The 20,939-nt window shown below is 34.9% G+C and overlaps 1 protein-coding gene across 3 annotated transcripts; it reads right to left on the bottom strand.

Moving 5' to 3' along the window:
* Window positions 1–486: 486 nt before the first annotated feature.
* LOC109108900 (ninjurin-2-like) lies at window positions 487–20,560 on the bottom strand. 3 transcript variants are annotated; one of them, XM_042721730.1, is made up of 4 exons: window positions 20,309–20,560; window positions 1,127–1,337; window positions 907–1,035; window positions 487–779 (listed from the first exon to the last, which is right to left on the bottom strand). In XM_042721730.1, exons 1-4 carry the CDS (start codon window positions 20,339–20,341, stop codon window positions 769–771), a joined length of 384 nt encoding a protein of 127 aa, XP_042577664.1. In that variant the 5' UTR covers window positions 20,342–20,560; the 3' UTR covers window positions 487–768. The 3 variants fall into 3 exon arrangements, with proteins under 3 accessions (XP_042577664.1, XP_042577663.1, XP_042577662.1); XM_042721729.1 differs by having other exon boundaries at window positions 880–1,035; window positions 20,309–20,557; XM_042721728.1 differs by having other exon boundaries at window positions 869–1,035; window positions 20,309–20,545.
* Between the last annotated feature and the right edge of the window lie 379 nt (window positions 20,561–20,939).

The raw sequence follows: 20,939 nt of genomic DNA, 5'->3' as shown, positions 1-20,939 counted from the left end.
TTACGGAAAACATTTTCAAACCAATTCCATTTGCATCCCATTAATACCTGAAATGTATTTTCAGGTGTTATTATTATTAATGCTTTAGTTACTGTAGTGAAATCCACAAGTCAAATTTAATTTACATTTAAAACTTGAAAGGGATTTATGTTTGTTTGTTTGTTTGTTTGTTTTCATTCATATTTCCATAAGTCTGTTTCTATGACACACACACACACACACATATATATATATAGTCCACCAGAGGTCAGTAGAGATCTTCCTTTAGGTCAAGCAACCCACGTGATCGTTGTGTATTGTATAGCTCTCTCTCGCTCACACACACACACACACACACACACACACACACACACACACACACACACACACACACACACACACACACACACACACACACACACACGTGCTTGTTTTATGGGAACAAAGACATTTTTTACAGAAAAAGTGCCAGAGATCATACATTAAACTGGATAGTAAACAGTTAAGTATTTTATAATATACGTTTATTAATAGTTTGGACAGTATGAAGTGTAGAACACATATTAGATGATGAATATATGTTATTTGATTATAGTTTTGCCTCTAGATAATATAAATCCTTAGACAGTCTAAGATAAATGTATGTTGTAAACCCTTTAATATAATGCCCTATGTAGAAATAAATAATAATAATAAAGACCATAAAATAACTATGTGTCTTCTATAGTATAACAAATATCAAAGCCAGAAGGAAGTCGTTCATGAATGGACCGGTCTGAAGATTGACCATTATTGAGACCCTAAAACCAAACAACATGAAAGAAACAGTCAGTTTGCTTATTATACTGTGGCATGCATATTCAACATTGATTTTTATTTTCTGTATCACCTGCATCTTACAGACAGTTTACTGCTTAGGATAGAGACCTGTCTTCTGCACTCCAAAAGCGGTGATAAAGATGTTGATGATGACGGTGAGGAACACCAGCACAGTGGCCACATTGTTTGTTATGTCCAGCTTCCTCTGATTGGCCACGTCATTAAGGTTTTTGCGTGCTGAGAAGGGAAGATTGTATGAAAAGAAATAACTAAATATAAAACATCCTTACAGGTACTGTACATAATGCATGATAGATTTCCCTCTCACCCATGTGGACAAAGAGAGCCCCCGCGAGCACTTGGAAGAAGAGAGACGCGGCAATGAGGACGATGACAGTGAGGTAGTACTTGAACTCGGGGCCCTGCTCCAGGACAGCTTTCAGCTGAGAGGCATTTGCCATCAGCAGTGCCACATCCAGCATGCTCTCTGCCACACTCTTCTTAGTGGCATAATGATTCATGTTGAGAGGTTCTGCAGGCTGAAAGAGAGAAATCATTTCAACTCATGCATTCATATTTAATCAAATCAAATTAAATTAAATTAAATATTTTTCATCTATTGTAATTACCATTAAATGCACCCTTTATGGTATACATATGTGTAGCTTCTGTTGGCACATGTGGCAAAGTAATGTGATGCATCTGTTGGGTCTAATGTATAAAAGAATATTTTCAGACTCATGCATACTTATTTCAGATGCATTAATTCACCAACAGTGTGCTAGAATATTTTCAGTGGAGGAAAACAAGAGACCATCAACCCTCATCTTTAGAAGAAATATCAGTGGTTTCCAGCATCATCTGTACTCTGTGAGATAAGATCCTTCAAAGCCTGAGAGAAGTTCTCAGTGCAAATGGAAACAAGCTAATTGAACCCATTTAAATGTCAAAACTTCTGAGAATATTTTTTCTGTAATTAATCTTACTTTTCTTCCACTTTCTCTGTTCCAGTCAGGACAAACACTCCAACACCAAATATTTCATTAAACACACACACACACACACACACACACACACACACACACACACACACACACACACACATACATTTGAAAAATTTCTAAAAATATTAAAAAGTATAAAATACCTATTTATATAATTTACATAAAATACATACATAAAAACCTTTAAACAGAATATAATTATATTCATAATATTGTTATTTAATTCTGCATGTAATGTAAATATACTGTATCTGTATCAAAGTCTTCTACATGAATGTTTGATGTTGGCAATTGCCAACATAATATTTATGGCTTCTTTTTGAAATGCACTACAAAACAATATGAATATTTGATTAAGTTTGTCATGATATATTAATGCACCGACGTATGTAGAAATTAAATTACTCAAATCTACCAAATAGATGGCAGCATTTCACTATTAATTTTTCAATCTGCAACATTCTTTTTATAGAAACCACCTGGGGGCGCTAGAAGTCCTTTTACGTCATAATCTTTGTAATGTTTTTATATTATAATAATAATTATTATTGTTGATGTTGTTAGTGCTGTTGTGTTTTTTATATAAACAATAATTACTAAAAATAATTATAAAAAATATATTTTTTTTTAAATAATAAATAAATTAAGAAAAATGTAGCAATATGAAAAAATAAATATATATTTTCCAATACATCTCCTGAAAATTAGTACATTACAGGAATAAGACTAATATGTAGTCTACTCGGTGCCAAATATATAAACAGTAATGTAACATGTCGATTTTCTGCAGATATACTTCTTATCTATTCAGAGCCCTTGAAACCTTTCTGCTAAATCTCTTCATTTCCTGTGTTGCGTGATTCTTCTTTTTGATCTTGGTTCTCTTAACATAACTTATCCCCGTCTACAGGACCCTTTAGAGACATATAGGTTGAGAGAGATCGCATCTACATACATGTGACCCTATAGATAGATCAATGGAGCTCAAGAATGTGTCCCAGCACTCGCCCACACCAGCAGATGTCTTATCTTCATCAGAACAGTGTCTGTTATGAGTCTGCTGTCATTCACACTGTCCTTTCAAATATACATGTTTCATACATGTGAACATAGGAAGAGCCTGTTCTGCAAAAAAATCTGAATCCTCTCCACCAATGACGGTGCAGTAAAACTAAGACCAGGCAAGCGTCCAAATACCACACGCACAGGCTCACTGTTTTCCTTAATGATGGGGAACGTTTTCCTTTTTTCTTTTTAAAATAAACACCATGGGAGAGGTCAGGAATATTTTACATGTGTGGCCCGTGTTGCTGGCCCACAGGAAGTCCACCTCCCCACCCACTCATTGGCTGCTCTCATGTCCAATAGCAAATGGGAACGGGCGAGGAGGGTGCACTCAAATGAATAACTGTTTTCTTTTTACTCCACTTTTCTGGGCAAACCACATCCCACAACATGTGCAGATACAGAGGAGGAGGGTCCATGTAAACATTCAAACCCCCTTTACTGCTCTGAAAACACCTTGTTCACCACAGAAAAGAGAAAAACACTCACTCACTCTCACACACACACACACACACACACACACATTTTGGGTTTCCATGCTTTATGGCAATCCATAGGCATAATGGTTTTTAAACAAACTGTATTTTCTATCGCCCTACACCTCACAAAAATCTTTTTGCATTTTTAGATTTTCAATAAACTTATTTCTGTATGATTGAGAAGCTTGTTTTCTCATAGGGACCAAAAAATGTCCCCACAAAGACAAGGATTTTGGATATTGCCATCTTTGTGGCCCATAATGTAAGGTTTAGCAGGACCACACACACACACACACACTTAATGTGTATAATAATGAAGTAAATAATAATTAAATAATATTTTCATAAATTTAATAATATGAAATTTTAAGAAACACAATCCAAAAAAAAAAACATCCTCTAAATGATAAATAAAAAAAGAGAAAACATCCTGTAAATTGACACATAAGATATTTATTTTATTCTGTTATATTTCATTTAAAGTTTTTCTCAGAAACTGTTAAACTGTGGTATAAAAAATTAAGCTATAATTAATAATATTTAGCATGTTATGATCCTAGTGTTAAACATCTAATATTTTATTACAATAAAACAATATAAACATGAACGCATTTGAAAAAAATAAGACAAATAAATGTTTTATTATGACCCTTACATAAAAAAAGAAAACAGCTGAAATCTGTAAGTGATAAAACAGATTTTAGTTTTTTATTTTATTTATTTCACTTCAATTGTAATGAAAATGTCAGAACTTTTGTTTTATTTTTTCGTTATAGTTTTCAGGTGTTTTTTTTTTTTTAAAGACATGTTTCTGCATCTGTCTAGTAAAAAAAAAAAAAAAAACTGTATTGTATTGTATAGTTTTAATTTATTTAGTTTTGCTTAGTTTAGTACTTCAACCTAAAATGAAAAAAAAATAATTTTAGTGTTGCCTTGGCAAGTAGCTGAAAATGGAATAGATTTTTATTTTATTTTATTTTATTTTATTTCAAGTAATGAAAATGCTTTTTTTAATGGTTTCAGAACATAACCCTGGTTTATACATTTTAGCTTATGCAATGGAACCATACAGAAACATGCCCCCCCCCCCAAAAAATAAAACACCTTAACAACCACATAGAAATAAAAATTCTAGTTTTATTGTTTATAGTTTCTCTTCAGAAACTCTTAAAAAAGAAAGAAAAAAAAAACTAAATGAGGACACCAGCACTGACCCAACAGATTTATGCTGTGGGAAGCTGACCAACTCTCGTCATTCTTAGTTTAGCCTGTGACTTAAGTATCATTTTGAAGTCAGGAAATGGTCAAATTGCCGGGCCGCTGGGTCAGATCCATCTCGCCCTCTATTTCCTTTCTTTCATCCATTCGTTTTCAAGTTATGAGCCACTCACCTTTTAAACCAGAAGCACCATCCCATGAACTGAGATTAAGTTCTGTTTACTTACAATGACATAATCCTTTTCATTTAAAACTTTAAAAACAATGAAAGCATTGGGGCGATGCATTATAAGTTAGGAAAGATTCTCATAAAAGCCCTTTCCTCTATATTGTGCTAAGGGGTGTGCTGTAAAACAAAGGTCTTTTTGTCTCTACGGGTTTCTTGTTACGATGATAATATTGTGTGATTTTATGACTATAAGGCTTTTTTTTTTTGCCATTCTGTGCTCTGACATGCTGGGATAACGTGATTAAGGATTTAGAACCGGTTTATAGGTTTTGACTGATATGAAAGCTGTACTCACTGCCCTGCGGCAACGATGCAAAATGAGTGAGATTTAAAGTGCTGACTTTACCATTTGGCCTAACCCTGACAATGTTTCCAAGTGAGTTCATATGTATATCATGACCTTTGGCCTCATATTTCTAGACCCTAAATCTGAGTGAGTGATATAAAGAAATGTCAAAATCAATCAACATACATGCAGTTACATAAGAATATGTCAGAACTTTAAGGCACTCGCTGCATTGCAACATTCGCCATCATTGTTGCCACAGCAACCGGGGATCCGTGTAAACAGAGCCAGTAAAGTTATATGTTGCCTCAGAGCTTTCAGAGGTGAGCCAATCAGGACCAGTTTGCATTGACGTCCTAGCCAATTAGAGAGTGAATGGAGCTTTAGGAATGTGTTGACAGGTCAGTAGAGGCCCAGGGTATTCTGGGAATTTTAGATAGTGAGTAAACCTCAGTTCCCCAGCAACGGTAGGGGACAAAAAACACATGGAGTATTACAACATATTTGCTCAAAGCATTACAGACATTTTAAAATGTCTCATAAAAATCTGAGAGAGAGTCAATATTTGACATTTATATTGCCCTGTTCAAGTTTGTTTAGGCGGCCTTTCAAGTATTCGCCTTATTTGACAAATTATTTTACTGGAAAAATAATTGTAAGGCTGAAGATGAGAAAAGTGCAGGATTTAAAGTGCAGAAAAAAATGAAAAAAAGTGGTGCATCTTAATTCTTGCTACAAGTTACTTGGTTACCAGTAGGTGGCGACATGTGACTTGTTTTTATGAATGAGACATTTGAATCACACATTTTTTTGCTCTTGAATCATCACCTGGTTCATTTAAATACATTGATTCATTCAGGAACGAAACACAAGACGGAAGAAATGACAGTAATTTACACCTCGCAAGTAAAAATGAGATGTTGTCGACAAATGTGACCTCGAGAAGCCACAGCCTATGAAATTAGACAATGAATCGACTCCTTTATGATTGAGTCATTGAATTATTCACTCAACTTGTTCACAAATTCATTCAGGAACATAACCACGACTACTATGTGTTTGTTTGGAGATGCATAACGGTTCATTCTGCTTTGTCTTCATTTAGAACTGTTTTTGATAGTGGAGCAAAAATAGACAAACTAGTTATAATGTCTAAAATGAAATTTTCCATATTTACTTTTTTTTATAGTGTATACTAGAAGCCTATATTGTGGTATAGCAAAGTTTCTTTGTAGTAATTGATTTACAAAAAAACAACGAAGCACTTGTAGTTTATCGCTTCAATATAGTATAAATCTGTGCCTGACCCTCAAGCTGTTGTTTATTCCTCCGTTGAGAAAATAAGTGCTTGTGAGAGTGTGTTTAACAGACTGCACATGGACTGTTTCAGTCTGTATAAACCAATAAACTGGGTCTTTTATCACTGACAGTGTCTCTGCATTTGTGCAATAACAGATTTCTTTTCTGTTCCTAAGTGAAGTTAAACGTGGGGCGCATTGTGGGCTGTTTGGAAGTGAAGAGGGCCACGCTATGTTTATGAAGACAGTTGCTATAAACACTGGAACATCTTCACTTCATATCAAACAAGGGTAAAGTGGAGGTGGAGGGGATGTGATGGGACACGCCCCTTCCCCGCCCACAGAGCCTGCGGCAGCTGTCACACCCCATTGAACCCTGTGACCGCACACACACACACACACACACATATACCCATGCCACAACATTCATGATCACAAAAATTAAAATAATAATAATAATAAAATAAATAATTATAATACATAAATTATAATAATAAAATAATTATATATATTTAAATAAAGAATGATGATGGAACATAATGATAAAATGGAACATAATAATAAAATTATAAATAAATGTATATAATAAATACATTTTATATATAAATAAGAAATAATAAAATAATAATTATAAGTATTATTATTATTATTAAATGAAACATCATATATTATTTATTTATATATAATTAATATTGTTATAATAAATAAATGCATAACTGTAACAGCTACTATTAATAGTAGTAGTATCATCATCATCACTTATATATTTTACGTTTGGATTTATTTTTCATTTATTTATTTAGAATTACTTTATTTATTTTTAATTTATATGATTTGATTATATTTTTATAATTATATTATATAAATATTTATAATATAGAATTTGTTTATTTATAATTAATTAATAATATTTTATTATTTTAATATTAATAATTACTGCTGTTATTGTAATCATCATCTAGATATTTTATGTATGGATTTATTTTTTATTTATTTATTTGTTTACTTATAATTACTTATTATTATTATTATCATAATCTATTTATTTATTTATTTTATGTGTGTTTTTTTAATTAATTTTATTCATAATTATTGTAATTTTAATCATTGTTGCTGTTACTGTAAATACAACTGTAAAAAAGAAATATATAATAAACAAACATTATAACATTATTTATTATGCAATACAAACTTTATTTCTATAGCACATTTAAAACAACTTCTAATAATTAATAATAATAATAATAATAAAACAACTACTAACAACTACTAAATAATAATAATAATAATAATAATAATAATAATAATAATAATAATAATAAATTATTATTATTATTATTATTATTATTAATAATAATAATAATAATTATTATTATTATTATTATATGGCTATAGATTAAAATATTTGATCAAAACAGTTCAGATTCGTACTTTCTGGAATATACTGTATCTCTCTAAAACGACACTGTGAAACTGTAATAAACTATGTAAGCTCACTGAGTAATTTGCTCACAAACAGACCGTCACCTGCGCTGACTTCCTGGCACTGTGACTCTCAGTGTGTTACTGCTGCTGCTATTGTGCTCTTTTGGGAGGTTGGGAACCAGTGTGCTGTTTTCACATAAGCAGAGGAAGGGCTTTGTGTATTAACTGTGTGGTTGACTTCATTTGAATTTGTCATGCAGATGTGGCTAAATAGAGGCTGAGAAAACAGCTGATTTAGATACAGAAATGGCAAATAGAAAAAAAAAACTTGGTTCTTCTTTTGAGGTGGTAGCTCACCAAATCCACTGTTAGACACCACATGAGACAGCTGATGAACAAAACCCCAGTTTCTCTTCTCTCTATCTATAAGTTCACACACACATGAAGGCAAACATTGGGTTTATCCACCCACAATACCCCTCGCTCTCTTTCTCTCTCTCTCTGACTACAAACTGACTACTGCAGGGGGTCTGAGATGTTGTAAATGTGTTTTCTGTTAGACTTTGAGTCTTTGTTATTACTCATAACCTTTGGTGACATCCTGCCTCTAGCCATCATGAAAGAAATCATAGCGTTATATGAGAAAAGAGCTTGAGGTGGGATATAAAGAAGGACATGCCAACAGTTTGCATTTACATCACAGACATCAACCTGATTTGCCATTTGATATTGGTAGTCAGATATAGTTGGTATCAGGGGGAGGGACATTCTCATTTTAGAAAGCATTTGATTTAACAAAACGACTGAGTGTTTCCCCCATGTTCTTCTATGTTATCATTGCACAAAAAAAAAAAAAAAAAAAAAAAACCCTTTTGGAACCTTTATTTTTAAAAGTGTGCTGTGAAGAACAATTTAAAAATCTAAAGAACATTTTTCCACTATAAAGAACCTTTGTGGAACAGAAAGATTCCATTGGTGTTAAAGGTTCTTCTCAGAACCATAGACTCCAATAAAGAACCTTCATGAGACCTCCATGAGATGGAAAAGCAACTTCTGAGTAATAAACTTGACTTTTGGGTAGCATAAAACTCACACACACACACACACCCTGTTTGGCAAAGTACAAGACCGTGGAAAATCATAACGGAGCCCAAAGGACATGCTGCTCTTAAAGAATTCATACTCATATCATCCCTGACCCTGTCATACCAGTGTGTGAGGAGTTAGAGAACAGGAAATGTTTACTTGACACTTTAAGCTTCAGGATAAAATATACCTTTGCTTTCCTGTAGTGACACAAGGACGAGTAAAGGATCAGATCTGGTGTCACTGGAGTGACCACATGATGAGAGCAGTTTGGGAATGCGTGTGTGGACTTAACTATAGTTTGGAGGCAAAACTGTCCCCAAAAGAGCTAAATCTGACCAAACCTTTCTTTGGGTACATTCAGGGACATCCCTCAATTGAAACTCACTCATAAACAGTTATTTATTCATTTTTCTTCAGTTATTTCATTTTTTTTTGTTGTTGTTTTTTAAATAATCATTGCAGCTTTACATAAAAACATCATTCATAATTTTTTAAGTACATTTATGCATTTTGTGAATGTGTGTGTGGACTTGCCTATAGTTCTAGGCCAAAATTGTGCCCAAAAGTGAGCTAAATCTGACCCAACTCCCCTTTGGGGACATTTATTATTATTATTTTTTTTTTTTAATATGACTAAATAACACAGTAAGTTATTTTTTGTCATTATTATCACAGCAGCTTTGCATAAAACATTTTTTATAATGAAACGAAACAAAACAAAAAAGTCAGTTTGTCCTAATTTCTGAGTGAATGTGAGTGTGTTCAGCTGGGTTTTATTGGGATACAGCGACACAGAGCTGGATAACTGGGGTGTCACTTCTAGAAACTGGGTCATGATGTTCGGGGTTAACCCAGCAATGAAACACACGCTTATATAGTCTCCAAAAATTGCTTAAAAAATGACATGCAGAAGGCACAATAGCCGCACACACACACACACACACAGTCCTCCTCTGTCCTTTGATAAAGAGTTTATCTGCGGCGCTGGGCTCAGGGCTCTCTGTCCTTATTTGTCCTGGAAACAATAATAAAGAGAGAAAAGGGGAGACAGAACTGTAAATGGAGGAGCAGAGGATGTGTAGAGCAGGTTCCTGAGCTCGGGGTGGAGGTCTATGTTTGTCAGTTCAGTTTTCCAGCACCAACTTATCACCCCGTTTCACTCTCTCTCTCTCTAGTCCTCTGTCGTTTATTCTATATCTCCCCTGAGCTCTATCTCTCTGTTGTCCCTCCCTAAGAAAACATGACCTCAGACAAACAGGACTCCAGCAGACCAAGGCTCTGGCATGATGTAAACTCAATGTGCCCACAGAAACATCTCACAAAGCTTGGCTGTGTGTCGTGGCATGAGGCGTGAAAGAAAGAGATGTTAATTTGATTTTATATATATATATAAATTTAAATGAATGTAATTTCACTTAAATATATAAATAAATATTTTATTTAATATATTTTATTGTGTATATATAATAATGTTGTATATAAACAATAATGTAGCTCAGTAACTGGATGTAGTCCAAACATGCCCACACATCTGACATTTCTCTCATAAACTAATATTCCTCTATTACCCTATGACAAATCTTCTATGCTTTAATTGAACTGTAACCAATGTTACATATTTGTATTCCCATCCTAGCAACAAGCCATAAGATAAAACTGCACATTTGCAGCGAGACCAGTCCATTTTCCCCACTTGTGAACAATTTCCACGATTCTCTCATTACCATCACTGGCCTGTAATCATAAAAGAGGGCACCAGATATTTTCAAGTAAATTTATAGCGTACTCAAAATTATAGATAATTATACTGCAGGCATTTTGCTCTGTCAGACTTGACCTCGAAGTCACTCAGATTTATACATGGTGTTACTGTGTGATTATACCAGTGCACTTTAATTGTGTCTTTAGGTTAACACACTCTAAAGTTAGAGGACGTGTGAATATGTGTGTACGGAGGGGTGCGGTTGGGGTAGTGTTGGTATGAGCAGGGCAGGGCGTCGAAATGGCCTGGATTGGGCAGCTGCAGCTCTGGAAAGCACCGAAACGGCTGACAGCTTTAGTCATGGCTGCTGTAGTCATATGAGCTGGAATGTCTTTCATACCGAATACAGTTCAAACTGTTAGAAACGCGAGTGCAAACTCCTGCTCTGCTGGTCAGTGAGTTAAACAGCTAGAGGGAGACAGGCCTTTCTCTGTGTGTATGTGTGTGTAGAAGCATCATGGGAGTTATGGCCCACGGCACAAAGTACTGGTGTCATATTATAGTGGAACGTCCAGTTTGTCAAATGACTGCTGGAGTGGCTGAAAAACGCATTAGGTTTTATTATCTGCATGTGTGTGTGTATTGAGAAGAATCTCTGGGGCAGGCTGACTTCAGATTTATGTGTCTGTGATGACTCATCCTGCTCTGAAGGCCATGTAGTGTCTGAGATACTTCCACCAGGGTGTTCATGGTCTCATGCAGGACCAACTTTGTCCTGCAGGGGAACAAGCAGCTCAATAAAACTGCTCAGAGTAAAATTGCATTGCTCAGAGGTTTGCCTTTCATTTATGTTTCTCTAAAGTGACATTTTAGTTTCAGATGTTGCTTTAAGAATGAATTGCAATGAAATGCATATACTGTGTGTGTATGTGTGTGTACACACAGTATATGTGTATGTATGTATGTATGTATGTATGTATGTATATATATATATATATAAATAAAGTAAAAAAAAAAAAGAAAGAAATCCATATTAAATTTTAAATACATAATTTCTTATTGTATATGTATATAAACTGATGAGAAATTGTATTTATTTTATTCCCATATTAATTTTGCCAAGTACATATACATTATAAATATATACATCAATGTTAAGTCTTATTGATATACTATTATCTTTTTCAATATGTTAAGTTAGATTTTACTTATGTTCTATTTTCACTTTAATTTTAGTAAGTTTTAGTAATTTTATTGTGTTTTTGTCATTTTTTTAAAATGTCTACCCTATATTTTTTAAAAATATGTCTACTTTACCATATATTTATACATTTTTATTTATTGTTTTTAGTTCAGTTTAGTTAGTTAACATTAATTTTAAGTATTTTTTTTTTTAAATTAAGTAATTAAGTACATTTTTTATGGTTGTAGTTTTAGTTACAAATACAACAACCCTAATATACTGTACAAAAAAAAACTGTACAAAAATACATTTTCACTCACAATATTAATATTAATACAGTATATATTATCATTAAAAAGTATTGTATTTTTTGCCATATTAATTTTAAATATCCACTGGCATATATATTTTCTTCCTGGGGCATATAGCGTGAGAATGTAAGTTGTTGTTTGCAAATGCACTTTTCATGTGTATGTTTTAAAAATATCAAAAAATGTGATTCTTAGCAGGTGTGGAAAGTACATTCTGTTTATGAAAATGCAACAATGCAGCAATTCCTTTGTGAAAGTCAAAAACAGAAAATCCGAGTGGCAAACAAGGAGTTCAAAGACGTGAAGAAAAACAGAAATGTTTTTGTGCATTTGCGTGCGCACATCAATCAAAGAGACAGGAAAGTCTCTGAACGAGTCGAACAGCCGACAAAAATAATCTCAGAATACATCAAATGACTTGCATCTCTTCTACTGACAACAGGATGGACAGATGCCAAACAGTGACAAATTATGTATACTTTCTCTGGGTCGCTCTTATTACATAAGCATCCGAGTTTCACGTTTGTTTATGTATTCATCTGGGAAATTCGTCAGTCAGACAGTAAGATGAAGCGCATGGAAACCCAAGGTCATGATATCTACTTTCTTGATACCACAAAAAAGGTGGTGTAACATGCAAGGTTGCAGCATGAAAACACACTTGAATTGGTTTACAAACATTGCATTGTGGTCCAGAGTCTCAGATTATCCAAGCGCTGGCTGTTGACCACAACACATACTCAATGAAAAGATTTCACACCTTTCTCACTGCTTTAAAACCCCACAAACCACTCACTGTGCCTAACACGCACACGGAAAGCTGGATTCAATCAGTACACCATTAAAGCAGCTGGACTCTAGACGAACAGGCTGCTGGGTCGCTGTCGTATGGGACGAACCAATGACTGGTAGTAAATCCACAACCATATTATATTAGTGTGAAACAGGACAACAGCATGTTTAACAGACATGCTTCTCATAGCAGAGTAAGAGTTCCTCTTTGTGGCAGAAGGAGGCAGGTTAATGCACAGCCTAGCATGTTCTAAAGTGAAAACACATTGGCCGAGAGTCTGTAGGACATATATAACAGGATATGCTTATATAACCTTCTACACATGCTTATATATATATATATATATATCTTTCTGTCATGAATATTATAATAAGTATAATATAGTCAAATGTATTGTATACATTTTTTAATAATTAATTTAATTTGTTTTGGTCAATTAAAATGTATATTTTCAAGCAAATGTAATATATATATATATTTTTTATATATATATATAAAAATGTGTGTGATGCAATTATGTAATAGACCATCCTGCCAAAAACATATTATTGTTAGACAATATGTGTATGCTGTGTGTGTGTGTGTATATATACATATATACACACACACACAAAGTTTTTTTGGTAAATTAGTCCATAGTTGTTATTTTGTTATATATTATTATATGAAAGTCGTGACATTTGCCAAGTATGGTAACCCATACTCGGAATTGGTGCTCTGAATTTAACCCATCCAAGTGCACACACACAGCAGTGAGAAGTGAACACACCCCCGGAGCAATGGGCAGCTATATCCAGCACCAGGGGGGCAACTGGGGGTTCAGTGCCTTGCTCAAGGGCACTTCAGCCATGGGTATTGAGGGTGGAAGAGAGCACTGTTCGTTCACTCCCTCCCACCTACAACTCCTGCCAGCACCGAGACTCGAACCTGCAACCTTCGGGTTACAAGTCCAAGTCTCTAACCATAAGACCACAGCATTAATGCAATACACTATAATGGTAAAGCAAAAAAAACTTTTTTAACATCTTTGCAAATTTATCAAAAAAAAAAAAATAAAAAAAAATAATGATTCCATTGCATAAGTATTCATACCCTTATCTGGGACAGTTGAAATTTAGCTTAGGAGCATTCATATTGCTTGTAGATGTTACTACACTTCGAGTGGAGTTAACCTGTGGCAAATTTAATTGAATGAGTATGGTTTGGAAAAAGCACACACCTCTCAATAAAGCTTTAACAGCTGATAATGCATATCAGAGCAAAAACCAAGCCCTGATGTCAAAAGAACTGCCTGTAGAGCTCAGAGACAGGATTACATCAAGCCACACATCTGGAGAAGAGATCAGGAAAAAAAATCTGCTTCACTGAAGGGTCACAGAAGCATGTAGTCTCTATTTCCCTTAATAGAAGAAGTCTGAAACAACCAGGACTCTTCCTAGAGCTGGCCTCCAGGCCAAACTGAGCAACTGATGGAGAAGAGCCTTGTCTAGACTGGTGACCAAGAAGCTGATGGTCCCTCCATGATCATATATGCAGATGGAACAAACCTACAGAAGGACAAACATCACTGCAACACTCCACCAACCTGAAAATGTCTGCCAGCCCCCATCCAACCTGACAGAGCTTGAGAGGTGAAGAGGCGAGAAGAATGGCAGATAATAACTAAATGCTGATGAGCAAAGCTTGTCCCATCAAACAAAAAAGACTTGAGACTGTAAAAGTGCTTCAGCGAAATATTTAGTTAAGGGTGTGAATACTTATGCAATGTACTTATAGTCGGTTTTTTTTTTTTTTTTTTTATAATTAATGAAGTTGTGACAATTCTGTTTTTGACGTGTAAATTTAGTATGTATGGAGTGAAGATTCATCAAAAAAAGTAATTTAAGTAATCTAAAGCAGTTTAACATAAGGCAGAAACATAACAAAATGTAAAAAAAAATATGAAGGGGTATGAATACATATATATCAAATAAAATAAATAATTGAGGTATCTTAGAAGGCAACGTGATGTTTCTGTCTACTATATGGAACATCCCTCATGTCAGGGGGGCACACATGATTCCTAAAGAATCTCATTTGGAAGCAGAAGGCTTTCCTGCTTTTCACTGAGGAGCACCCACTGGTTTGGCCCACTAAAAACTGAATTTCCTTCCCTACTTCTCTCTGAGAAGCACTGTCAAAGAAGAAAAGCAGAGAGATGTGACTGGATAAAGTAACTTAAACTGACAGCTGACCCACGAGCGATCAATCATGCTGTCAGTGACAGGCCATGTGTGTGTCCTACACCAGCGAAGCCTGAAAGACAACAGCTACACATGCCTGCTGTATGAAAACAACTGGAACAAAGTGTGACTGCTGATGTCATGAGATCTGGTGGTCCTGAAACTATCTGGACACTTAAGTAACATTTACATTCACATGTTTGAAAAGTTCATACAGGTGGTCATCATATTAACTACATGGCATGTTTCCCTAATGTTTGACACCCATAAAGTATCAAAATAAATCATTTGGATTTTTTGGTTATTTATTTATTGTGGTTAAAATGCAGTAAAAATCTGTAATATTCTTACTGTTTTCTATTTAAATATATTTTAAAATAACATTTATGCAAAGCTGAATTTGCAGCATCATTACTCTAGTGTTCAGTGTTACATGATCCTTCAGAAATCATTCTAATATGCTAACTGGGTGCTTATTTCTTATTATTATCAGGGAAAACAATTGAGCCGCTTAATATTTTTGTGGAAACTATGACCTTTTTTTTCCTCAGGATTCATGAGAGTTCACATTTTTAAACTGAAAGTTCAAAAGAACAACATTTGTAATAAATTATTTTTGAAAAATCCATTTTTGTAACAAGTTTATAAGTCATGTTTGATCAATTTAATGTGCCCTTGCTTGATAGTTATGGTAGTTATGTGACCCTGAACCACAAAGGATCAAATTTGTATTTTTTTTTTTTTATTAAATACAATACAGTTATCATCTGAAAGCTGAATAAATAAGCTTTTCATTGATGTATGGTTTGATAGGATAGGACAATATTTGGCTGATACACAACTATTTGAAAATCTGAAATCTGAGGGTGCAAAAAATAAAAAAATAAATATTGAGATAATCGCCTTTAAAGTTGCCCAAAATGTCCTTAGCAATGCATATTAGCAATGCATATTACTAATCAAAAATTTAAGTTTTGATATATTTACAGTAGGAAATTTACAAAATATCTTAATGGAACATGAACTTTACTTAATATCCTAATGATTTTTGGCATAAAAGAAAAAAAATCAATAATTATGACCCATACAAAGTATTGTTGGCTATTGCTACAAATATACCGGTACGACTGATTTTGTAGTCCAGCGTCACATATGTTACATAAAAAATGTATATTATATTATATTATATACTATATTATATTTAAAGGCATATTTTTGTTCAGTGTTTTGAAAAATGCCACTTGCCTTGACCTTTTCCTCTTGCTTTGACATTTATAAATTTTTAAGTGTAAAAAAACGTAAAGGTCACTGCATATAAGAGTATTAAAACTGCATAGATCCACTGAATTGTGCATAATGTCAAACCCACAAAACAATATTCATGTTCTCACTGGAACACTAAATCAAAAACTTCAAGGTGTTTCATCACAGACGTGACAATATCACAGTCTCCGGTTAGACATTATTCACTCATTTACGGCTGTAGTGCCAGTTGATAACGTTAAACAAACATTCTCTAGAGACACGGTAACAGCAGAACCGTGCCAATTTCAATTTTCTTTCAGTTGTTACTTTTTACCCATTCTATCAAAGAGCTTATCGTGTCTGCGGTGGGCTCACGGATGTGTTCACGGGCTGGTGCAACATGTTGCGTGTGAGATCTCTCACGAGAGGCCCCTGTGAAAGAGGCCCCATTCCCCCGTCCCACAGGTGAGGGGATATGCACACATTTCATTCTGATAGCTCTGACCCCCGAAGACCCCATCAGCCTTGAATCCAGAGCACATTGTGGCCTGTTGGGTCACAATGCTAACGTATATACTGCATATGCATCACCTCGCATATTCCCATTACTGTGTGGGTGTCTTAATAAAGATGAAAAATGTGAAAACTTCTGACTCGGTTAATCATGTCAGTCAGTGAGGGTCTGGTTGGATTCCAGCGGTATGAATAGTTGGCTCACTTGAAGGAGGGAAGCTCTTGAGAAAAAACATCAATGACAGACTGAGCAGTTAGAAAAGCTTGCATTATCTGACGCGACTGTCAGTATCAGAGTAAGATATACAGAAAAATACAAATCATACAGATCTAGGACGACAGTTACTCTAAAGTATTAATATTTCATCCTTCTCTCTTTTAAATTTTAATGTCTGATGTCAAGACACAAATTACCTAATGATTGCATGGGCAGCTTTTCCATTCCATTTTATGAGTGGGAATTGGATTATTCACTGACTATTTCTTACTTTAACACAAGATTCATTGTGCTTATCATAATATACAGTAAAGTATTATTTAAAGATATTATTCAACAAGCCTTTTTTTGGAAACCGTGAAATTGAAAGGGGAAAAACCTTAATTTCTCCTATTAATTCTTCTACTAGATGTCTTCATAAAAACAATGGGGATTTTGTGTTGATCTACACAGAAACTATAGACATCTGCATCCAGCTGTCACCACAGTGACCAAACATCCAGCCGACAGACGACTGTAACCAGAGGAGGAGAGTTAAACATTAAACACTCTGTTATTATTATAGCAAACAAACCTAATTACCAATAACCCTGTTTAATGCACTTACATAACACATGTTTGGCCTTCGGTGTAAACCTCATGATCTCATGCCCTCATTCTAAGCTTCAAAATCACCAAAGCTACTGCGTTTTTCTTTTTAAGTCACATTTATGTCTCATCATGTGAGTGCACTTAAATTTTTACAGCACCCCTTTATAGATGACAGCATAATTGTGCAAATCTGTGTTTCATCCCCCATCTGGAAACACTTAAATCTCCCAGCATTCCTGGGTGCATTTGAGCATTAGCTGTTAACAGCAGCACTGCATCATGGGACATGATCCAAGCCTGCAGGCCAGACAGATCTATACGTCGCATGGATTTCCACGGAAATTCAATATGAATTCCACACGCACCCTTCTGAGACACTCCCAGTCAGGAAGGGAAAAAGCACAAAATTACACAAAGTTGAAGGAAATGCATTCAACACGTGGCTGTGTTGCCTTCAGATGTGTGACACTGATGTGAGAGATGCCAGGTCAGGTGCTACTGCCCACTATAGAGCCTGGATGAAGTGGCACCAAGGTGCCATCAGTTCAAAGAGTAGAAGCCAATTCCCAGAAATGCCAGTCATCATGCTGTACCTCACAAAGACACTCCAAATGTTTCAGTGGAGAATACAAGAAAAGACTGGAGAGAATCTCAGGAAAGAAATAGATAAAAATTGCACTGGCAAAGAAAAATAGCCTAAAGTTAGGCCTAAATCTCGAAAACCATGGAAAGTCGAAACATAACTTTCATGTAAGCGACATGACTTCTTTTCACCCCTAGGGTAAAACTGAGTAATATCTGTTATCTCATACCAGTAATGCACATATCCGAGGTCAGAAGAACCCCCTTAAACCATTTTACATCCGTTGAACCCTCATGGCCCCTGTTTTAATCAGAGCATTATCTGGCAATCATTTTCACAGGGATCAATGTGCTCTGTAATATTATATAGTACTCCAACTGCCCTGCCTGTGAGCGCTGTGTAATCCTGAGGAAATGGGATCCTAAACTCACTGTCAGGACTGTGGATTAGGTTGGAGACCCGGCGAGCTGCGCTTCTCGGAAGCATGATTGTGTGTCGTTCTGCTGCAAGTGACCACACTGAGACCTTAGTTTCAGAACTAATTTTGCTGCTCTGGCCATGGGTTATTAAAGTTAATAATATAAATGTTAAAAAAATTAACAAGTCAGCAGATTGGACATTTACCGGCACATACTTAGCAAGATGGATGTGAGGCATGTGAGGAGCAAGGATAGCCCTATGACAAACAAATCCTGCAGGAATCTGTTCCGAAGTGGAATTTAATATATGCCACTAATAATAGAAGCACGTCTGAAAAAGTCATTGAATAAAACCTCAGAGGGAAAATTCACTGCAGAACGCAATAGAATGTACTCTATTGTTCAAAAGTTGGATCAGTCTTTTTTTTTTTAAATAAATAAATACTTTTATTGAGCAAGGATGCATTAAATTGTTCAAAAATAACAGTTAGGGCATTTATAAATTTACAAAAGATTTATATTTCTATTATTAAATAAACTCATTCATCAAAGAATCCTGAAAAAAATGCATCACAGTTTCCAGAAAAATATGAAGCAGCACAACTCTTTTTTTAAATAATGATAATAATAATAATAATAAAAATAATGAAGATGATGTTTTGATCTGCATATTAGAATGATTTCTGAAGGATCATGTGACACTGGAAACTGGAGTGATGATGAAGAAAATTAAGTTTTGTCATCTTAGGAATAAATTACATTTTAAAATATATCAAAATAGAAAACAATTGTTTAAATATTTTAATAATATTCAAAAATACTACCTTTTTAACTGTATTTTACATCCAATAAATGCAGCATTGGTGCAAAAAAATCGTACTGACCCAAAACCTTTGAATGGTAGTGCACTTTCTTTATTATTTAAGAATATGAACCTGCCGATATTCACTGAATGAAAAAAAAAACAGAAGAAAGTCATACAGGTCATACATGATTTATGGGTAAGTAAATTACAGATGACAGATTTTTCATTTTTGGTTGAATTTTAGTTTACTGTCCTTTTAAGAAAAAAAAAAAAGAGTACTTGTCAACTTCAAGCTGTATTTTATTCCTAAATTATTTTGTTGTAAACCTCTTAGAAATCCTGTAAGAAACCATTCAGAATCACTTATTTCAGTCATCTGATACTATGAGCCATCTAAAAATATCACATTGCCAGAAATAGAAACTTTTTCAGAATTGTGCTTCAAGAGACTTATTTTTACTGAACATATCAACTATTTCCCAGCTTTCCAGTTTTGTAATTCTCTCCCTGAGAAGCCATGGCTGTCAGAGGTTTGCGACAATCCTCCTGACCCCAGTAATAGTCTGGTAAGTGCATGTCGTGTTGATCATCAGGAACATTAAAGGTTCCGTCAGTCTTTGCAGTCTATCACTAATTGATATTTGATGGATTCTTTGAGTGATGCTCAGCTTCAGAAGAGAGAGAACTACATGGTTACCTTCCTCTAAATACACAGAACATTCTGCACCCCAATGTGAGGACAGAACAGAACAGAGAGCAAGGGAAAGAAAATGAGGAATGCCATGTCGCAGCCCCCAAAGAAATACCAATGGTTTCTAGACGTCTCAGAGTACCTGTAGATCTCTACGTCCTCTTGCTGCTGCCATGGCTGAGTCCCAGACGACTGTCGCTGGTGCTAAACGGCTGAATCAGAGTCCAGATACGCTCAGAGTTCCTCAGAAAGGGAAAGTAGGAAAGTTGGTAAAAGCGTTTGAAGAAATTCATGGCACACAGCAAGGACAGCCGTCCAGGCAAACAAGTGTGTTATTCATTCTTTTTTTTTAATTCCTGCCCACTCCAACCCACTGGACTGGGTCACAACAAAACTGAGCTATCCTTTGTAAACAGTAAACCAGTCAAATACACTATAGCCAATGTAATCACAGTCTGCAAAGAGAAGAAAGACTAGATTTTGTCTGTTTCTTGTTCAAGTGCCCAGGCAGTATAATTAGACTCAAATTCCCCCATCCAGTAAAAGGCTACATTCAGAGCTCATCCACTCACCCAACACTTAAAATGCAACATTTTGATATTTTTATAAATGTGTGGCCAATATGTGGTCAGTGGTTTAATATAAAGCACACAAAAAGACTGAATTGGGAGAAAAAGCAAACAGTGATAAATGCTATGAAGTGTCTAGTGTTTTCAGAGTTAAAATACCATCTCCTGCTAGTTTAAAATAACTCATTCCAAACCTGTATGACT

Source organism: Cyprinus carpio, chromosome B4 (genome assembly GCF_018340385.1).
Source record: "Cyprinus carpio isolate SPL01 chromosome B4, ASM1834038v1, whole genome shotgun sequence".
Lineage (NCBI taxonomy): Eukaryota > Metazoa > Chordata > Actinopteri > Cypriniformes > Cyprinidae > Cyprinus > Cyprinus carpio.
Note: the sequence above shows the minus strand (reverse complement) of the source record. Positions and strands in the feature narration are given on the sequence as shown.